The sequence below is a fragment of the Brachyistius frenatus genome, unplaced genomic scaffold, assembly GCF_029030835.1.
Source record: "Brachyistius frenatus isolate BFR_SWC_R1_liver_20210118 unplaced genomic scaffold, ASM2903083v1 Contig_30, whole genome shotgun sequence".
In the NCBI taxonomy this organism is placed as follows: Eukaryota; Metazoa; Chordata; class Actinopteri; family Embiotocidae; genus Brachyistius; species Brachyistius frenatus.
This window is the reverse complement of record NW_027210629.1, coordinates 4314446-4333006: the sequence shown is the minus strand read 5'-3', so window position 1 is coordinate 4333006 and position 18561 is coordinate 4314446. Positions and strand designations below refer to the sequence as shown.

At 40.9% G+C, this 18561-nt stretch overlaps 1 protein-coding gene across 2 annotated transcripts; it reads left to right on the top strand.

Moving 5' to 3' along the window:
* The first annotated feature begins 1281 nt into the window (after window positions 1-1281).
* mapkapk5 (MAPK activated protein kinase 5) lies at window positions 1282-18320 on the top strand. Of its 2 annotated transcripts, XM_069699626.1 has the most exons (15): window positions 1282-2051; window positions 2161-2207; window positions 3971-4044; window positions 7859-7934; window positions 8951-9048; window positions 9158-9266; window positions 9599-9688; window positions 10176-10271; window positions 10383-10463; window positions 10570-10757; window positions 11087-11207; window positions 11860-11990; window positions 12096-12211; window positions 12681-12785; window positions 13443-18320. In XM_069699626.1, the coding sequence occupies exons 2-15, from the start codon at window positions 2172-2174 to the stop codon at window positions 13535-13537; spliced, it is 1416 nt and encodes a 471-aa protein (XP_069555727.1). In that variant the 5' UTR covers window positions 1282-2051; window positions 2161-2171; the 3' UTR covers window positions 13538-18320. The 2 variants fall into 2 exon arrangements, with proteins under 2 accessions (XP_069555727.1, XP_069555726.1); XM_069699625.1 differs by having other exon boundaries at window positions 1282-2207.
* The last annotated feature ends 241 nt before the right edge of the window (window positions 18321-18561 follow it).

Sequence of the window (18561 nt, the reverse complement as noted above, 5' to 3'; positions counted from 1 at the left end):
TTCTCTCTCCCGGTAATCATCTTGACACCTCAGACTTATCCACTGGATAAAACTGGATATAAAGCAGTTTAAACTAACTCACCTGCAGCAGATACAACATACAGCTATGCTTTAGTACTAATAATCTAATGATGTCATACATGATAATATATGTCAGAGGGACCAAACCAGCAATTAAAATTTGACACGGGCTGCAGTCTGCTGTGAATACTTACTTTTACCCAAGTAGAATTTATGAATGCAGGACTTTTATTTGTAATGGAGTGTTTTTACATTGCTGTATTGGTAATTTTACTTAAGGATCTGAATACTTCCTCCACCCCTGTACACTGATATCAACTAACCATAAAACCACAAACTGCTCGCAAATGGTGATTGCTGGATCAAGGCTTCGTCTCATTTTGACATGGACAGGACCAGCGTAGAGATGCAGGGAGATGGTTGCTTCGGTACATTTTCCTATAAGCAAATGAAGTATTTTTTTTTCTTGGTGTCATTTAAGCTTGTATACTATGTCCAACTCCTTATCAGTCCATGGAATGACATGTTGGGCTTCTGGTGTGATTTATCATAAAAGTTTGTTAATCTTTTACATTATTTTACCACCTTCTTCCTTTTTCTGACTTCATGTCTATATTTCATTTTATGTCTTTGTTTTCTGTTTTTCCAAACAAAAGGCGCACCAGATAAACAGACACAATAATAGAATAATCACCACTACTAATAAATCTAATCTTTTATGGCTTATTAACCTTCAACAACTTGCACTGTAAATCTAATTTATTACCAAATTATGTGCACACTTCATGAATGTCCATATTGCAGAGATTTAAAAAAAAAAAAAATTAAAATAAAAATTCAAACGTAACAGTTTATTTCCTGATCAAAAAAGTTTAACTCATAACTTGTATGAACATCAAAACAAACAACAAGTAACCAGTTTAAAGGCTGTTTGTTAAAGTATAAACTTTTACAGATATTCCACTCCTAAATCCGAATTGATAACTATTACTGTCTGCCCATTGAAAACATATTTGATAAACACAATGTTTGATTGATGAACATTTCAATTAAAAAAAACTGTACAGACCAAAACACGATTCATTCGTATGGAAAAAAAAAAAAAAAAAAAAAAAAAAAAAAGCACATTTATGAATAGATAATGCATGCACATCCTCACAGTGTCCAAATCCACAAAACACGTCAATGGTTTTCGTACAGGCGTTCTGCAAGGACTACTACTGCGTGGTGCCGACTGGGCTTCGGTGTGTTCCTCTGACAAGAAGCTATGGGATTAGCAAAACAGTCTAGAGATGCGGGTATCTCTATGGTCACCTGTGAAAACACTCTCTGTTAACCTTTCCCACCGCTGAAATAGTGTGATTGTCCTGTACGAGGTCTGGTTAGTTACCGTCCCGTCTCGCTGAAGGGTGTTAATATCTGCGGCGTTGAGCAGAACTGGGAAACTTAACTTGCTCGATTGTAGCTCGCGAGCGCGTTAGCTCGACGACATAATAGGCTGCTGTGCTCGCGGGGACGCGGTGTGCCCGTCGTGTCGGATCAGCTGTCTCCGAGGACAGCGCCGATGGTTTCCGCGCTGTGTCTCGGGTCTACCTCGTCTTTCGCGATTGCGTGAGTACATCAGCTAACAGCAGGTTGAGCCAGCCTCTCCCCCCACCACCACCACCACCACCACCTCCACCTCCACCCACCCCTCAGTGTCCGAGCACTGCTCTCCCTGCGCCGGCTAAAAATACCACTTCAGGTCCCCATATGCTCGGTGCGCCTCCGAAAGTGGCGGACTTCACCGACTAGGACTTGTCTTTTCTGGTCACCTTGCTCGGAGTTTGGCACTCTACATGGTCACTACGGTGAATCGGAGACGACTGGAAGAGCGAGTCGGACCCCGAGGTTGTGAGGCGAGCTGGCCTGATCTCGCATCACATCGTCCCGGCTGCTGGACTCCAGGTCTTCAAGGGAACCGCACTCGGCCGAGGCTGATCGTTGGCCGAATAACATTTCGCCCCAATGGGCCTGTCCTGTCATCAAAAGTAATATAACAAGCCTTGGTCCGGCCAAGGGTTGCAGGACCGACACTTTTGTAAAGGTCAGATTAAAACGCTTTGTTTCCGCTGTGTGAGGCAGACCTCTTCTGTTCAGAGCACAACACCATGTCGGAGGATAACAACGCAGACAGGTTCATTAAGGTAATCAAATATGAATCTTTATTCCAGGAGACACTGTAGTAGTTTTCACTTCTGCGGTGGTGTGCATTGACAATTTAAATGTCATTATCTCTTAAATACTGGGATTAGAGATTAGTAACAGCTGGTTGTCAGATAGGAGCTGATTTTACTTCACTTGTTTTAAATTCATATGTGTCAACATCATTTTTAATATTACTTATGTCAATATGATCTGAATTGCCTATTGCTCAATGAAGACAGCACTGAAAATACACTTGAATCATGTTTCATGGGACTGTCATGGATTGACATCTATTGACAGCACAATAAGTTTAGTGTGTTTTATGGATTGCAGAGATGAAAAATGTATTACAGCAGGTTTTTTTTTTTTTTTTTTTTTTTACCCATGACAGATATGACGGTTGAGTGTGGCTCACCAACCTTTCCATACAACCTGGTTGTGGGATTTGTTCCTGGCCTACTCCCCTAATGTGTCACTGCCCAGGCATCTGTGTCGGCAGTAAAATGTGATCTGGAGTTGCCCTGCATTCACAGTTGGGAGTGAAGATGAAGTTGAGAGCTGGAGGACACACTTGGTGTCCACTGGGGCTGTTATCATGAAGACAGATTAGTGGGTTTGTGAGCCAACTTTTGACTTAACCCAGACTCTCTGGTATGAAGAGCACTTAAACTTTGCTGTACAGCTAACTCGCTCCAGCGCAGGTTCTGTTTAGAGGACTAAATCAAAGTGTGCGAACAGCCTGTATAGTTTTTGCTTCACCTGATTGCTCCACAAGAATAAACAGTTACACTGAGCCTTGTATTAAATACCGTTCAATTGATGGTACACACGGTTGACCCAAATACGGCCTCTTAGCAGGATTTTTAAAGCCTGAAATCGACCGAGCCAGTTGGTTGTAACATTACGCGGGACCACAATGTTGACCTTGGTGAAGTCAGGTGCTTCAGAGAGAAGTGGTTTATTGTGAAGAGAGCTGGGTAACTGTGTACTAAATACGAGTCCCTCATCATGTGTTGCTTGAATGAATCCTCGTAATCAGTGTCTTTGAGTTTACACAGAGCAGATTGGACCGGCCAGGGCATTAGAAGGACATGGTACCCACTGACAGTGGCACAAAATTGTGTTGCGGAGGCCATGAACAATGTTTGTTCTTACAATTGTCTGATCATACGTTTGGGGGTTTTAACATACAGCAAAGACTCCTTTCCTATTCTTTCAACTCAGTTGATCTCGCCCCTCTTTCAGATTCATATCTCAATCCGTTATATTGGCAGCAGTGGCTAAGCTTTCCCAGATGCGTTTTATGGCAGACAAGCTGTCTTTTTCCAAGAACAAAGTGTGTTAAGAATTAACACTACTGTGAAAGTAGAGAGGTGGTAATGGATATGTAGCTATTACACAACCTAGTGCTAACACAGTGGGGGGGAGAAGCTCTCAGCAGAATGTCAGTAATATCTTCCAAAATAACTAATGTAAATTAATCTTATGAATGCGAGAAGTCTATATGATGATAGACACAGGTTTCAGTGCTATTCTGGATGTTTGCAAGGTTCAAAAAGGTCTCTCCTGAGAAGGTATTTTCTTTTCTTTCTCTTGACTGTCTGTTGTATTTCATGACATAAACTCTGCCGACAGCTGTAAAAAGTAAAAGGGAACCTTAGGTCTGTTAAACATTCATGTATAGCACAAAAGTCTGTGTCCTTCTTCCTTTCCAAGGTGAATTTATTTATTTATCATGTGGTGTGGTTTGTCTTTCCAACAGGAGACATCAATTCTGGACGAGTACAACATAAACTGGACGCAGAAGTTGGGAGCCGGCATCAGTGGACCTGTCAGGTGAGAGTGAAAGAAAGTGTGTTAAAAACTCTCCAGTCTCTAAATATGATCTTTTCTACTGATTGAACTGTGTGTATGCTCCTGCTGGTGCCAAAACTTGGAGCAGGATCGTTTTAGTGAACCAGAACCAGAATAAGTCGTTTTACAAAGCCAGGAAACATCATCATCATGGTATTTAGTTGTGATTGAAACATCACCTGTTAATCTGTGTTGCTGGTGTCCATAGAAATATGAAATCACAAGGGAGCGGTTGTTTTTGAAAAAACAAACTGGGAGAAATCTGACATGCTCAGTTGAGCCCGGCTGTGAGAGCGGAGTCAGAGTCAATTGAGATAGTTTTGTTTAGGTCTGAAAATAGTGTATAGTGATTCCGAAGATCCTAAAATCCGATGATATGAGCCCCAGCAGTTCATGATTAAATCACTGTTGTGAATGCTGCTGCAGAGATGATGTCAGAGCATCATGTAATTGTCGAGCTCAGTGTAACCTTATCCATGACTCAACATATAGAGAATATGAAAGGACCACGAGCTGGTCACTTGCTTTAAATGACTGGACCAACTACTAGCGTATAACAGGCAGTGTCCCAGCTGGAGGCTTAACATGGAGATGTTTGGCACAGGCGCTATTTTTGTTGTTCTTGGTTGTGGATCAGTTGGCTCAGACACAATCCATGTCGCTGCAGCATCCTGGGCTTGAATCCAACCCCAAACCTTTATCCCCCACAACCTTCACTGGAAGTATCCTGAGCTGGCCCCACAGCAGACACTAACTGGGCAGATTTTTGGAGTCCGATTTGCCCCCCAAACAATTACAAAGTCTGGTACGAACCATTTACCTGCGCAAATGATCCTGTGGTGTGAGGGCTTTACAGACATGTTTTCAATGTTACTAACTATATTAGCCTCTCCCGTACTTTGAACTGTAAATATCAGAAATGATTGATATTAACGACTGGAAAATCTGTGGTGTGAAAGGAACAGCAAAGGGACATTGAACTGCAATAGTCAAGGAGAAGGAGCTGACGGGGAAGCATCACCAACCTTCGTTCAAGCCTAAAGCAGAGTAATATTAATATGACCGTGGAAGGATCAGAGAATGTATAAAAATGACATTTCTATTGATTACAGGTTTCATTGTTTCCTCAACCTGTGTATGAAAACAAGAAAGTTGGCTTGCAGCAGCAGCATGTTTGTTTTGCTCTGAAGTCACGTTTGATCTCACCAGTTTCTGTAAGATCTCGAATCCTAATGAAAATCTGGTTAAATGCGTTGTTATGTCTGTGGTTGCCCACATTTTTAAAATCGGTGACAGTTTGATAATTGCTCTAGCGTGCACCAGATGTTTGCCTGTTGTTAAAAATAGTCTCGTGCAAAGAAATGCTTGTAAATCTGTGAAGAAAAGTAGATGTATATTTAATAGTTTGGCTTGGGCAGGTTTTATTCTCCTCGCTACAAATACAACCACGTTGCCTTTGAGAAGAAGCTGCAGTCAGATTGAATAGTCAATGCTTGTGAATGCACGAGGGATCAATGATAAAACTCAGCAGTTTCCTTTTTCTTTGCCTTTCCGCTCTGCATTCCTCTAATAGTTTCAACTCTAACACGTGGGGAGTAATCTATCACATTAATGCAAATATCTTTCTGAAGTGCATGCAATATCTACCAGTGGTTATTAACTTTATGAATTTATGAGGTGGATCTCTAAGACTGAAAAACTCTGCATTGCCCTTCATCCCTGGTGCCCTTCATCCCTAGTATAATCCCTTCCAATGATTCCTGTTTGTTTTCAGATGAATTCAGTCTACTAAACATTACAGAGAGGTGGTGGCTGCTCCAGCAGCTTTCTAAGTCTGTTTGTGCTATGTGCAGTTTCTTTTGTGAAAGTCTGTCTGTCCTGCTGATTCCAGCTGAATACAGGCTGTAATATATCAGTGTCCGTGACAGATTCCTTCTGCTCAGTCTGCACTTTGAAGCTATCGTGGGTCTGGATCAGGGGAGAGCAACCTGTTATTTCCTAGTGTGTGTAGCTTTGGCCTCAAGTGGCATGAATACTGAGAAATTGACTCATCAGCCCTCCATGTAAACACACTCCATGATTCATGCTGTGCTGTTTCTTTTTCGAGCAGCTCTCTTGCTCACCCTGCCTCTTATTCTTCTGATTGTTATTCGTTACGTTTGCCTTTTTCACCCCCTGCTCACCTCTTTCTTTCACACACACACACACACAAGCACAAGCACAAGCACAAGCACACAGGTCTTTTGCTGTACCAGCCCCCCTCCTCTCTCTACCTCTGTGATACATTAGGTTGGTGTTGCTTTCCAGTGAGGTGAACTTTGGCCGAAGCAGAATGTTTCTCGCAGTAATTCTTTAATAGTGTAATCTGAGTTCAAAGGCCAGAGGTTGCTGTTTAAACCGAATATTTGGGTCCTTACAGATTAGAGGAGGGGGGAAAACGAGTTACTGAGTTTCTCAGGAAATGAAATGTATCCGTACAGCCTGTATTTAATCTGCATTCTGCTGCAATCATAAAATGTAGTTTGATTTAAACTATTGCCAGGAGTTTTTTTTTAATTTAATTTAATTTTTAATTAGTTTCAACCTTGTGACAATGAAAAATTACACAAACACAGATGGCTTTGTCTTTGGTTTTGCTGCACTTACTAACACAGATGAGATTCATATTTCCTGTAACAAACTGTGATGCTGACAAAATACAGTTCTTACCTGCAGTCTTGTCTCTGTACTTGTATTATTTCACAGCACACAGAAGAACACAGAAGAACAAATGTGTGTCAGCTGAAAACTGTATTTAAACACACGGAAACTGCCAATGAAGCTCAAAGCCATTTGTATAAAATTAGATGTGAACCCCTACACAAATATTACTCATCATCATCAATTCAACATTTTGCACACCCACAGATTATAAAGACTGGAGCTGAAATGATGAGTCTATTAATAGATTAGCTGATCAACATAAATTCTTTGTGAAATCTACAAGCATAATTGTAAATTGATTAAGTAATTTCAGGAGTAAATAGGCAGATAATTCCCCAGTGGCAGCTACTCTCATGAAAATGTTTTCTGGTTGTCTTATTGAGTCATCAATCATTGAACTGTTTGAGATAAATGACAAAAGTTTGTGGCTAAATTTTGTAGAGGGGTGTGTAAAATACGGCACAACTTGGGTGGAGTAATATCAGCTTTGATTTCACTCAATATATACATCATATGGCTTCAATCAAGAGTTACATCAAACTGACAAAGAAACTGTAAGACACTGTCTGACAATATGAATTCATGAACTTTAAAGCTACTTTAACAAACAGCATGTGAGGTTGAAAGGAAACGATTTTCGGCCACAGTCTTTCTCAGGCTACACATCGTCCCAAGCTGATATCAGGTGTTATTTGTAAAGACTGAAGACTGTCTGGCATTTTCTTGGACACTTAATGTCCTATGAGATACATTTGTGGTTTGGGGCTGTACAGCTAAATCTGACTTAACTTGATGTTCATCATGTTTCTCTGTCATTCAGACAAGAATGCCGGGGAAATGCCTGGGTGTGTATTTTATATGCAGATTCAGTGATTATGTTTTACAAAGACTTAAAAGCAGATGACTCAGATAATCCAACAGCATTGACAAACAGAGCAACTGGCTGGTCTAATAGAGACACCCGAAGATGAGAAGAACTCCGCCAGACTAAAGAAACTACCTCCCTGAGTCTGGACATGATCTCATGGCTGACAAACTTTGTGCAATCATGCTGTGTGAGATGTTTGTTGACTCTTGTTTTGTCTTTGTCCAGAGTTTGTGTGAAGAAGTCAACTCAGGAACGCCTGGCCCTGAAGATCCTCATTGATCGCCCCAAGGCCAGAAATGAGGTTAGAGGGAACAGTGTCATGCTTGTGATTAATGCCTGTTGTTTGCTGTCTTTGGCTGTTTCAAAATGCTTTGTTCTGCCTGCCTGTCTGCCTGTCTGTCTGTGTCTGCTACCTGCCTGCCTGCCTGCTATCGGTCCTTATTAATTCCTGTTTTTCTTTCCTTGTCAGTCTGTCTTATGTACTTCGGTCTGTTTGCATGGGCTCCTTTGTCTTCCTGCAGTGAACAGTTTGTCTAGAAGCTTCTCAATGTCATTAGCAGCCACCCTGTTTTGATCAAGCAGCTTATACAGCAGTTAAGCAGTGAGACGTGCAGTCAAAACAAGCTATACAGACTTGCTTCACACAAGCTCCCTGCTGCTGTGCTGTGAAAGCTGACACCGACAAGCAAATACACACAGATGATTACCAGTAAAACAACATATTCTTCAGGCTCTTTTATCAACTTCTTAAATGTGAACGTGTCTGGCAAGACATGCTACCATTGAAGGCCGAGGTTTTGTGTGTGTACTTGTTTGATTCATAACGGTAACACCGTCTTTGGTCGGTCTTACAAATTGCTCTTTGCTCCGTCTTGACACTGCATAAATTGTCTGATTGCAATGACTTGGGAAGAAGCCTCCTCATTGTTAGCTGCATAATTCGCAGTCAGATTTGTAGAGTGTGTTGGTTTTATTTAACAGTTATGAATATGTATGTGTTGACTGGCCCACTTAGTAAAAGCAGACGATCTAAGCACCCGTAGTGACAAAGAGGTGTAGCGGCTGAACAAACAGTAAATGATCTATCATCTCTACTGTAGTTTAAACAAGTGAATACATTTGTGTGTCCATGTTTAATTGTCCTTTTATCACCCGTGTTGTGCAGGGAAGTGCACACCCCCCCTGCGCCGTTAGAACAAACAGTGGTGGTATTGAGGACGGGAATGCTCTTCTGTCTTGCAGTTATTTCACACGGTTTTAAAAATAGAAAATGTAACGCATTTAAAGGAGTTACTGTTTTGATCATCTTCCACACAGGTGCGTCTCCATATGATGTGCGCCAACCACCCAAACATCGTGCAAATCCTGGAGGTTTATGCCAACAGTGTCCAGTTCCCTCATGAGTCGGGCCCGAGGTAAAGAGCTCTGTGTGTCCGTGTGTTTCTCCTCATGCACGATATGTTAGTCGTGACTCATCCCTGTCCCTGTTTGCTCTGACTGTGTCTATGTTCTTGTTTTTGACAGAGCGAGGCTCCTGATTGTGATGGAGATGATGGAGGGTGGCGAGCTGTTCCACAGAATCAGTCAACATAGGCACTTTACTGAAAAGATGGCCAGTCAAGTCACCAAACAGGTCCGTTAAGACGCTCAGACACTTCAAATATCTTTTCTGCGACTTCTCCGAGTGTGAATTTGTAAATATTTACTTCCAGTCAGTTTCAGCACTTTGTCCTGCTTCTTCTGTCTTTTCCTGTGAAACATTTTTATGTCTGTGGGTAACAACATGTCTGGCTGCCTCTCTATGTCATTAGCAGCCCCCTGCTTTAGATGCTGCTCACACAGCATTTGGGCAGCAAGACACATGGTCAAGACGAGCAACAGACACCAGCTCAAATCAGGGCTGTTTAAATTGCTTTGACACACACATATAGACAGTGTCTCAGTCTGATGTGTCTCGCCCTGTAGATCAGTCAAGCGTTGGAACATTGTCACTCCCTAAATATTGCACATCGTGACCTGAAGCCAGAGAACCTGCTCTTCAAAGATAACTCTCTGGTAAGCTGCTGGAATTGCACTGCGTTGCACACACAGACATAAATACTGCAGTTTTAAAAGAATACCAGTGTCACTGCTCCTGCCAATGCCAATACTGTTCAGCTAATGAGAAGTGTGCACACAAAATATAACGTGCACTACCAAGGAAAAGAAAACTCTTCTGGACTTTAAGACTGCAGTCAGTGTTTTCAAACACTGGAAACAGGAATTTATTTTTGCTGTATCTGTCAGAATTTGGCCGAGATATTGTTGAAATATAAAGTCTGCAGTGGCCGTGATAGACATTGAAACCAGCCGTTGCTCTGGCAGCAGCTTCGGTGATATCCCAAATGTGTTCCATCTAAGAAATCCAATCAAGTGAAACTCCTGAGAAGCTTCTGCGATATAAACAAACTGAAATGTTTTACAGGAAGCTGCTAAAAACAGGTTTCTGTACTGCTGGTGCCACATCCATGAGTCTCACTTTGTGATTCTGTCTCTTGTGCAGGATGCACCTGTGAAGCTGTGTGACTTTGGCTTTGCCAAAATTGATCAAGGAGACTTGATGACCCCTCAGTTCACCCCATACTACGTAGCACCTCAAGTAAAGAAACCACACAGTACATAAAGACATGCTTGCTTCTTAATTCTTCCTCGACCTCATTTGCACATCAATGATAACTGAATGCATATCGTCTCGATGGTGTCTGCTCAGGTACTCGAGGCTCAAAGAAGACACCAGAAGGAAAAGTCTGGAATTATACCTACCTCACCCACTCCTTACACGTATAACAAGGCAAGACGCACGTCTGTTGAATTAATCGTAGTTCCGCTGGGGCCTCCCTGAGTCCTGATTAAGTGATAAATTACATTTTAAATGATTGTTTCCTTTCTGTCTGCAGAGCTGTGACTTATGGTCTCTCGGTGTGATTATCTACGTCATGCTGTGCGGCTACCCTCCGTTCTACTCCAAGCACCACAGTCGCACCATCCCAAAGGACATGAGGAAGAAGATTATGACGGGCAGTTTTGACTTTCCTGAAGATGAGTGGAGTCAGATCTCTGAGATGGCCAAGGACATTGTACGCATGTAAGTCTTTTTCCTTCTTCATGCCTCTTTGCGCAGGCGACAGCAGCGGCAGGAGGCCTTATGTTTCGGGTTGCTGGAAAAACTCGAACTTCATTTGCTAAACCCTCGGGTGACACGAACAGACAGATATGTGGGAGGTTGTTTACATTGTACTCTGCCATTGCACCGGCTCAGTAGTTCGCTCATTAGACTCATTCTCTCCACTTATCTTGCTCCTCCCCATATCACCTTCCTTCTCTCCTTCTTCCTTATGTTCTTTCATCCCTCTCATTCATCCTCTTTCCGTCCCTCACCTCCTGCTCCCTCCCGTCTTCCTCTGTTCGCTGCAGGCTGCTGAAGGTGAAGCCAGAGGAGAGGCTGACTATTGAAGGAGTCTTGGCTCACCCTTGGCTCAACTGCACCGAGGCCCTCGACAACGTGCTTCCCTCCGCCCAGATGATGATGGACAAGGTGAGCGGGAAGTGTTGGAACGGTGTCGTACAAACATGCTGCTGTTCTTGAACGAACTGACCAGCAGAGGTTGGAAGTCGTTCAGCTTACTTTTAGTAACGTACAGTATGCTGGCCTCCTTTTGTTGGATTAATAGTCACCACAAGGGATAACATGAGATTCCTGCTGTAGGTATTTATGCTGCAAGTGTTGATTTGTAGTTGATATCAACTCTGCAACGCTGCGCACACCTGTTGTTTGTATTTAGGTCATGTTGTGCTTTCGATCCCCCACAGTACCTTGCATGCAGGGAGCAAATGAAAAAAAAATGAATAGCACTGGAGTTCCCAGTAACTTTTAATGTTATTTTTTTTTAATGTGTTCTTAGTGAATAAGAGAGTACCGCTATGCAGTCGTGGTGAATCAATGTTTATTACTGCAGTTGTTGCCTTCAGTCTCAATGAACTCCACCAGCTTCAGAAACACGCCAGGAGAAAACACAGGAAATTGGTCCCAGTTCTTGCGCTCTCCCTGCAGTATCTCTGTGGACCCAATCTGTAGTTACCTTTTTGACGTGTCAGCTTGGCTTCGGGCAGAACTACGCAGCCTACGCAGGTAGCCACCGTAGATACAGTGCACCACAGCAGTATAAAGTCTTTTCCCTGCCTTCCAGGCGGTAGTCGCAGGTATCCAGCAGGCCCACGCAGAGCAGCTGGCCAACATGAGAATTCAGGATCTGAATGTCAGCCTGAAGCCACTAAACTCTGTCAACAACCCAATCCTCAGGAAGCGGAAACTACTCGGGTAGGATTGCTTTTGTTTAGGTTTTTGTGCTGCCTTTTCTCCTGAATTTGCCAATGCCAATAATTCATGTCAAAGTTTGGCCTGAAATGGGTTTTTGTGTTTCAGCCCTAAGCCCAGTGATAGTTTCTTCATTCATGACCCAGAGAACGGAGGGGAAGACTCCAACGTAGCGCTGGAAAAATTACGAGATGTCATTGCACAGTGTATACTACCACAAGCTGGTTAGTGAACCCATGCTGATATGATGCTGGCTTTTTACTGACGAAACATTGGCATATATTGCTGCTCTACGGCACTCCACACGTTATAGTTCTTAAATTTATGTTGGCTTGATGAGTGAAGTGAAATGTGTCTTTGCCGGATTTGACTCTTCAGTCATTTCAACTAAGAAGTCGGTGACGAAAACAAAATGGTCAATGTGCACAAGAAACAAAATTAATCTTCTATCTTTCTCCAAGTTTAATTGCTTACAACTTAACTTCAGTGATGCAAGACACTGAAAATGCTGAGCAAGTGATCTGTGTTTGAAAGGGTATAAACATTGCTGCAATTTAAAAACGCTATAACAGCCGATATACCGAAGCTTACAGTATATGAGGCATAATGGTGGAGGTTTTCCTCTTCCTGATGCAAAATACCTTAGAGAAAGAGACGGAGTCGCCTCTGAAGTGAATGTTTTTGTCTGTCCAGGAGAGAACGAGGATGAGAAGCTGAATGAAGTGATGTATGAAGCCTGGAGGTTCAACAGAGACTGTAAGCTGCTGAGAGACGGCCTGCAGGGCCTCAGCTGGGACGGTCAGTAACATTTCATCTGGTCTGAAATCCTTCCTTAGTTTCTCTTAACCATCAAAAGCAAAGTAGCTGTGGCTCATCGTCAATTCATCTGAAGTCATCAATATAACTATTGAGTATTTTTTGTTTTTACTTTCCTGATAGTTGACTGTTATGACTCACTACGTCACGTCAGAAAGAATTCATCACAGCGAGGTGCAGCGTAAAATCAAACGAAACAAACAGCAGAACTAACCGTTTGTGACGATGCTGGGTGTTTGTCTGTACTGCAAAAGTGTTGACGAGCTGTCCACTGTCTCGAACATAAGACTTGACATTCATCCCACTTTGTTTAAAAAGTAAACAGAAAAGTAATGATCTGTGAATACTGAGTCCCTGGTTCAGGTCCCAGCTGGTCAGCTCTCTGCTGCATGTCATTCCCTCATTCTCAGTCTCCACTCTCACTGTCAAACAAAGGCGTAAAACGACATTTATTTATTATCAATATAAAAACAAATCTGCAAGTATTATCATATCAAATGATGGAGCATCTTGATAATCTGTTATGGGAAAAAAAAAAAAAATGTAATAGTTATAAGAGCTTAAGAGTGAAGGTGGTGAAACTGCCCTGAAAACATCCTGCAGGGTTCAGAGATTTAACCACCAGCTCTTTCGTTGCAGGACGATCCTTCTGTGATAATGTCGACCGCTTGAAGTTGGCTGAAATAGTGAAACAGGCCATTGAAGAGAAGACGAATCTCCAGGAATCTCATTAGCAAAAGTCTTTCTATCTTCTTTTTATATTGTTTATTATGACCCTTTTTAACCCATATCTGTAAAGACGCTTTTTTATGTAAAACAATGCGCTAATTTTTTGTTTTTTTCATAAATTCACTTGACCTATTGCTGATCTATTGCAAGAGCTATTGTACAGCTGTAGATATATTTCAAAGAGGACTCATTGGTACTATGATAATTTTTTTTAAACAGACACTTGCAAAGAACATGGAAAAAAAACCAACAACTATATTTTCATTTTTTGCACAAAAAAAAAAAAAAAAAAAAAAAGATAAAAGAAGAAAAATCTGAGATAGAAATTATTTTCTGGGAGGGAATTTTTATTAGCTGCTTATCCAAGATGTCATGTGTTTTATTCCAGTTATTTCATTTTATTCTATTCTATTTTATTTCATTTTATTTTATTTTAACCATCCTAAGAATTTTATTTATTTAAACAAAGAGTTCCATTATTTTATAATGTACTTGTAGCTTGATAGTGCGCTCCAAAGTTGAGTGAAGCTGTCTCCGATGTGACTCTGTTCTTCCGCACTCTTTGAAGTTCAGACAAGAGGTAAATTATATGAACTTTTGTTCTCTGTACAACTTTCCCTTAACTTTTTTGTTGTACAGAGGTCGAGGAGTGGAGACGGAGGTAAAAGAAAGAGTCGTAAAACAAGATAAATGCAGCCTCAAATTTCTTGGTTTTGCCTCAGCCCCTCTCTTCAAAGCTGGTAAGAAACAGCACTCACCACATCCAAGAAGACTGGACAGGCATAAACACTGGCTGGTTTTATTTAGATCAACATGTTTGACAACAATTTCTTTACTATTAGCTTTTTTTTTTCTCTTTTCTGAGCTTTCAGCTGCCACACAGGCTTCTTCAGAGGAGGTTGAAAGATTTCGTTTGAAAGCTGTAGCGAAAACTTTATTGTCGAGCTGTTTTAAAAGTCAGGATTGAACTCTCACACTCAGCCAGATCCATCTGCGTCTCACAAACTTTAGCTTCAACTCACACACGCAAAATGATGACGCTGTTTGTGCCGGACAAGTAAAACGAAGCAAATTAATTCCGATTTTTATATTCCTGCACATTTGTGATCATTTATGAATCATTTATCATTCAAAGTCATTTATTTGTGAAACGGACGCAGTCTGACCTGCTTTGACGTAAACTTAGATCTGCTGGAATTCGGACCTGCATTCTTAATAGTTTAGCTTTCTTTCAGAGCAAGAGAAGTTGTTCCTTAAACATACAGAAACACGGATTAAAAAAAACACACACCTGGCATTTTGGGTGTTTCTTACACCAGAAAAGATCAGGACGAAGGTCGGTCAGGATTTTAGTCTCTTAACTTGATGTTCTACTGAATGTGCAATAAGGCAATAATGTAATCATGTATTCACAGTGCATGCATGTACATGGTAGTGGGATCATATCCAGTCGTCAGTATTACTGTTACTCACACTGACCTTCACTGACTTTATTTCAGTGATCTGAATACCAGCTAATGCGCCCTCACTCGTTGGTTTTATTTAACAGCATATCATTTATTGGACAGAGTCAAATCTTCACTATTTTACTCTTGTGCTGTAGTCATATCTGATATTATTTCCGTAAAGAGGGGTTGAAAGAAGGGATTCATATTGAGGTGTTTGACTGAGGCCATGTTGAGTCTTCTCAACAGCTAAAACTTGATGTTCCTTTCAGGTTATTTACAACTCACTTATTGTCTTTGTTTCAAATATCCTCAAATCTGTAGTGAAACTCCCTTTTGATGAAGTATTTTTTTTAATTTTTTTTTTTTTTTTTTTTTTACAGAATTATATCTAAGTGTAAATTCATGTCAAGATCACTGCATTAACCTTGTGTTCAGATCCTGACATGAAATGGTATGTTTCCTCTGAAAGACATTGGTGCAATATATCATCGCTGTCCATTGAAATGTATCTGATATTGCTGTTTTCAGATGAACTGAAGGATTAAGTGCTCACCTTTTGAATTCTAGGCTGCATAAACAATTTGAAAACTCCGAAAGATGCATCGTCTCATAGCTGAAAACAGGGCTGTTTTTGTTAGCTTGTGAAAAGACGCCAGGCAGTGACGATATGTTCGCCGACTTTTTCCTCACACACAATTTAAAACCGACGTGAAGAAAAAGTGCAAGTCTTCCTTTGTATGTCTAATTTAAGTTTAGTTTAAACAACAACAACAACAACAACAAAAAACGAGTGAAATCAGTCATTACTAACATGATTCTAAAAGATCACTTTGACTGTCCATCTGACAGTCTCCCTCAATAATAACCACAGTTTGTGTATGAAAAGGCCTTATTATTACATGGCTGCGTTTTACGCTCAAATGTGCCTTGTTGAAAGGGCGACATCTTCATCCCTTACTGCTCTCATCTGTAGAAATAAACCACGGGAAGAGGGGAGAGACTCCGAGCCGTTGGACGTCGTGGTTGACAGTTTGGGTTGCGATTTCTTTTGTTTTTCACATGAAGGTTTTCATTCCACAGTGCTGCTTACTGATTTGGAAATGTTTGTTGAAATTAAACTAGCATCTTATTTGGCAAAACAAATTCTTTTTAATGGTCCAATTCAAAACTGAGAAAGGAGTAGTTTGTTTTCTTGTACGCTTACCGGCCTCCAGCTCGTCCGTTAAATATAAAGCTGCAGCTGGCAGCTGGTTAGCTCGGCTTACACCGGTGTGGAAGTTTGGTGAGAGTAATAACAAACCCTGTTGACATGTCTCATAGTCTTTGCCTTAGCCTAATTCAAGGCTACTTTTGCAGCTGTAAAAAGGTGGATAAATAGTTTAAACGATTCATTTCACTGTCAGAATTTTAAATATTTGGTTCAATAACATTTGAAAAGTAAAAAAAAAAAAAAAAAAATCGACACCGTTTGTATTTCGTCTCCGTTCCTGTTAACATTGGGCTAAACTGGAACTTTGGTGTAAGTCTCTGGTGCTCTGCCCATAAAGCGTGCCCAGTATGCATTCATCCAGCCGGGGAGCGAATGTCTCACCAGAACACCAGATTCAAAAAAAAAAATTCTGTATCCTTTGAAATAGAGATTTACCTGACGGTGAGCGGCTCGGTCGGCATTGTGTGAACTCGTTTGGGCAAAGGACTTGAATGTAACGGATGTTTGTTATTTGGAGTTGAACTCCAGTTTAACTGAAACTAAATATGCCTCCGTACACCTCTAAATTTAACTATTACACACGTTATATCTCATGGTTTTAATCTGTGTTTTTTTTTTTTTTTTTTTTTAAATTGAAAACCTAATTTGACCCTTTTACAAGAGCTCAACGTTATGCGTTGTACCCAAAGATCGTCTAGTCGTACCACTTACGAAACACTATCAACTGTCTCCACTGGTTGCCTAGTAACTTTCCTCGCCATCGCATTTTCTGGCACAAATGCCCAAAAATTGCAAATTGTAGTTTTTACACGTAAACATGCTAACGTGTTATTTAGTAAGCTTTACAAGTGCTGCTACCTGCTTTGTATTTAATGGACAAATAAGAGGTCTGGTTTCCTCAACGTTAGATTACTCCTTAATGCAGAATTATAGAGAATTAAATTGCTAAAAGTGGAACAAAGTGTTTTGTTTTTTGTTTTTTTTACTTTGACCATGTCTGTGTGGATGTGCGACAGTATGAAATTAATTTTTATATACACATACATACATACATAAACAAACACACACACACACACACACACACACACACACACACACACACACACACACACACACACACACACACACACACACACACACACACACATACATATATTTACATGATTGCGTGTGTCTGGTACCTTCCTTGTATCAGTGAATCAGAGCTACTTTAATCTCTTCCCCCACAAGAGACCTAATTTATATCTTCTGCGGCCTGAGAGAGCATCATTACTGAAGGGTAGTGTTTTTATACAAATTTTTTGTACCGTAAAGTCAAGGCATGTCTTTTGATATTGATAGTCCTAACAGTGAACTCCCCCAGGGAAACATACAGTCCTGCTCAGACACTATTTACCTGCTGTTTGCTGCTCGGTCTGGCTCAGTGTTACAAAAACCCAGAGGGCAGGTGCTTCACCTCCCCTGCATCATTTTATTGAGTAGTTGTAGCTGCAGGCTATCGTCTGATTGACAATCGGGCTAACACAGCTTTGGACATATTTCAGAAATATTAAGTAGCTTCCACCTGTCACTTTCTCTCCCTGCTCAGCGTAGAGACAAGATTTGTGATTTAACACAAGATTTTTTTTTGTAACTCCAATCTCTCCCAACATGGATGCTGACTTTTGACGGATAATCGTGCCCTTTTTGTTTTTTTAAACGAGCTCATTAAAAATGACCTGAAAGGTAGAAATAGTTTCATCAGCAGTTCTGCTCTTGATAAATACCAGTTGCTTCCATTTCCTCCGCTGTAAATGTATTCATATATGTATTTATTTTGAGTTTCAAGAAGTGCTTGGTTCTTTGAGTTTGGCATCAGGTGGATGTAAGCAGGAGGAAGAATTTACTTCTCCTGAAGTAGCTGTTCCTGTTTATGTCGATCCGTCGGGAGGAAATGTTGAGAGCCTCTTCTCTGCTTTACCAGTCCTCCTTTTTTCTCTGGTCTGGCAGTCATGTAGCATGAAGCCCTCATCAAAGACTCGCTGTATTTTCTGTCGACACATGTATTTTCTGCCCTTTCTGCCCTTTCTGCCTTCTTGGAATGTCATCAACATGCTGACTTTGTAATAAAGGAATTCTTTGACTTTTGGACATATTTTTTGCAGTGTTTTTCCTGCACATTTATTACTGCACATTCCTCATCGGATTATTATGCAGTTCAGAATCGTATTACTCTACATGTAAAGGTTTGTTTGCACACTTACACTCGGTAATGAGAGCAATTTGTCTTTTTTGTGAGAAGCTTTGAGTAATTAACTATAATCTCCAGTGTTGCTTCTGTAATTAAAGATGCTGTTGACACAATTTTTTGATGATTTTCCTTTATGCCACA

Bases quoted from the DNA above. Each gene is read 5' to 3' on its own strand.
- mapkapk5 (XM_069699626.1), top strand. From the start codon at position 2,172: ATGTCGGAGGATAACAACGCAGACAGGTTCATTAAG. The intron at 2,208-3,970 runs GTAATCAAATAT...TCTTTCCAACAG, and splicing joins ACGCAGACAGGTTCATTAAG to GAGACATCAATTCTGGACGA. The intron at 7,935-8,950 runs GTTAGAGGGAAC...TCTTCCACACAG, and splicing joins GCCCCAAGGCCAGAAATGAG to GTGCGTCTCCATATGATGTG.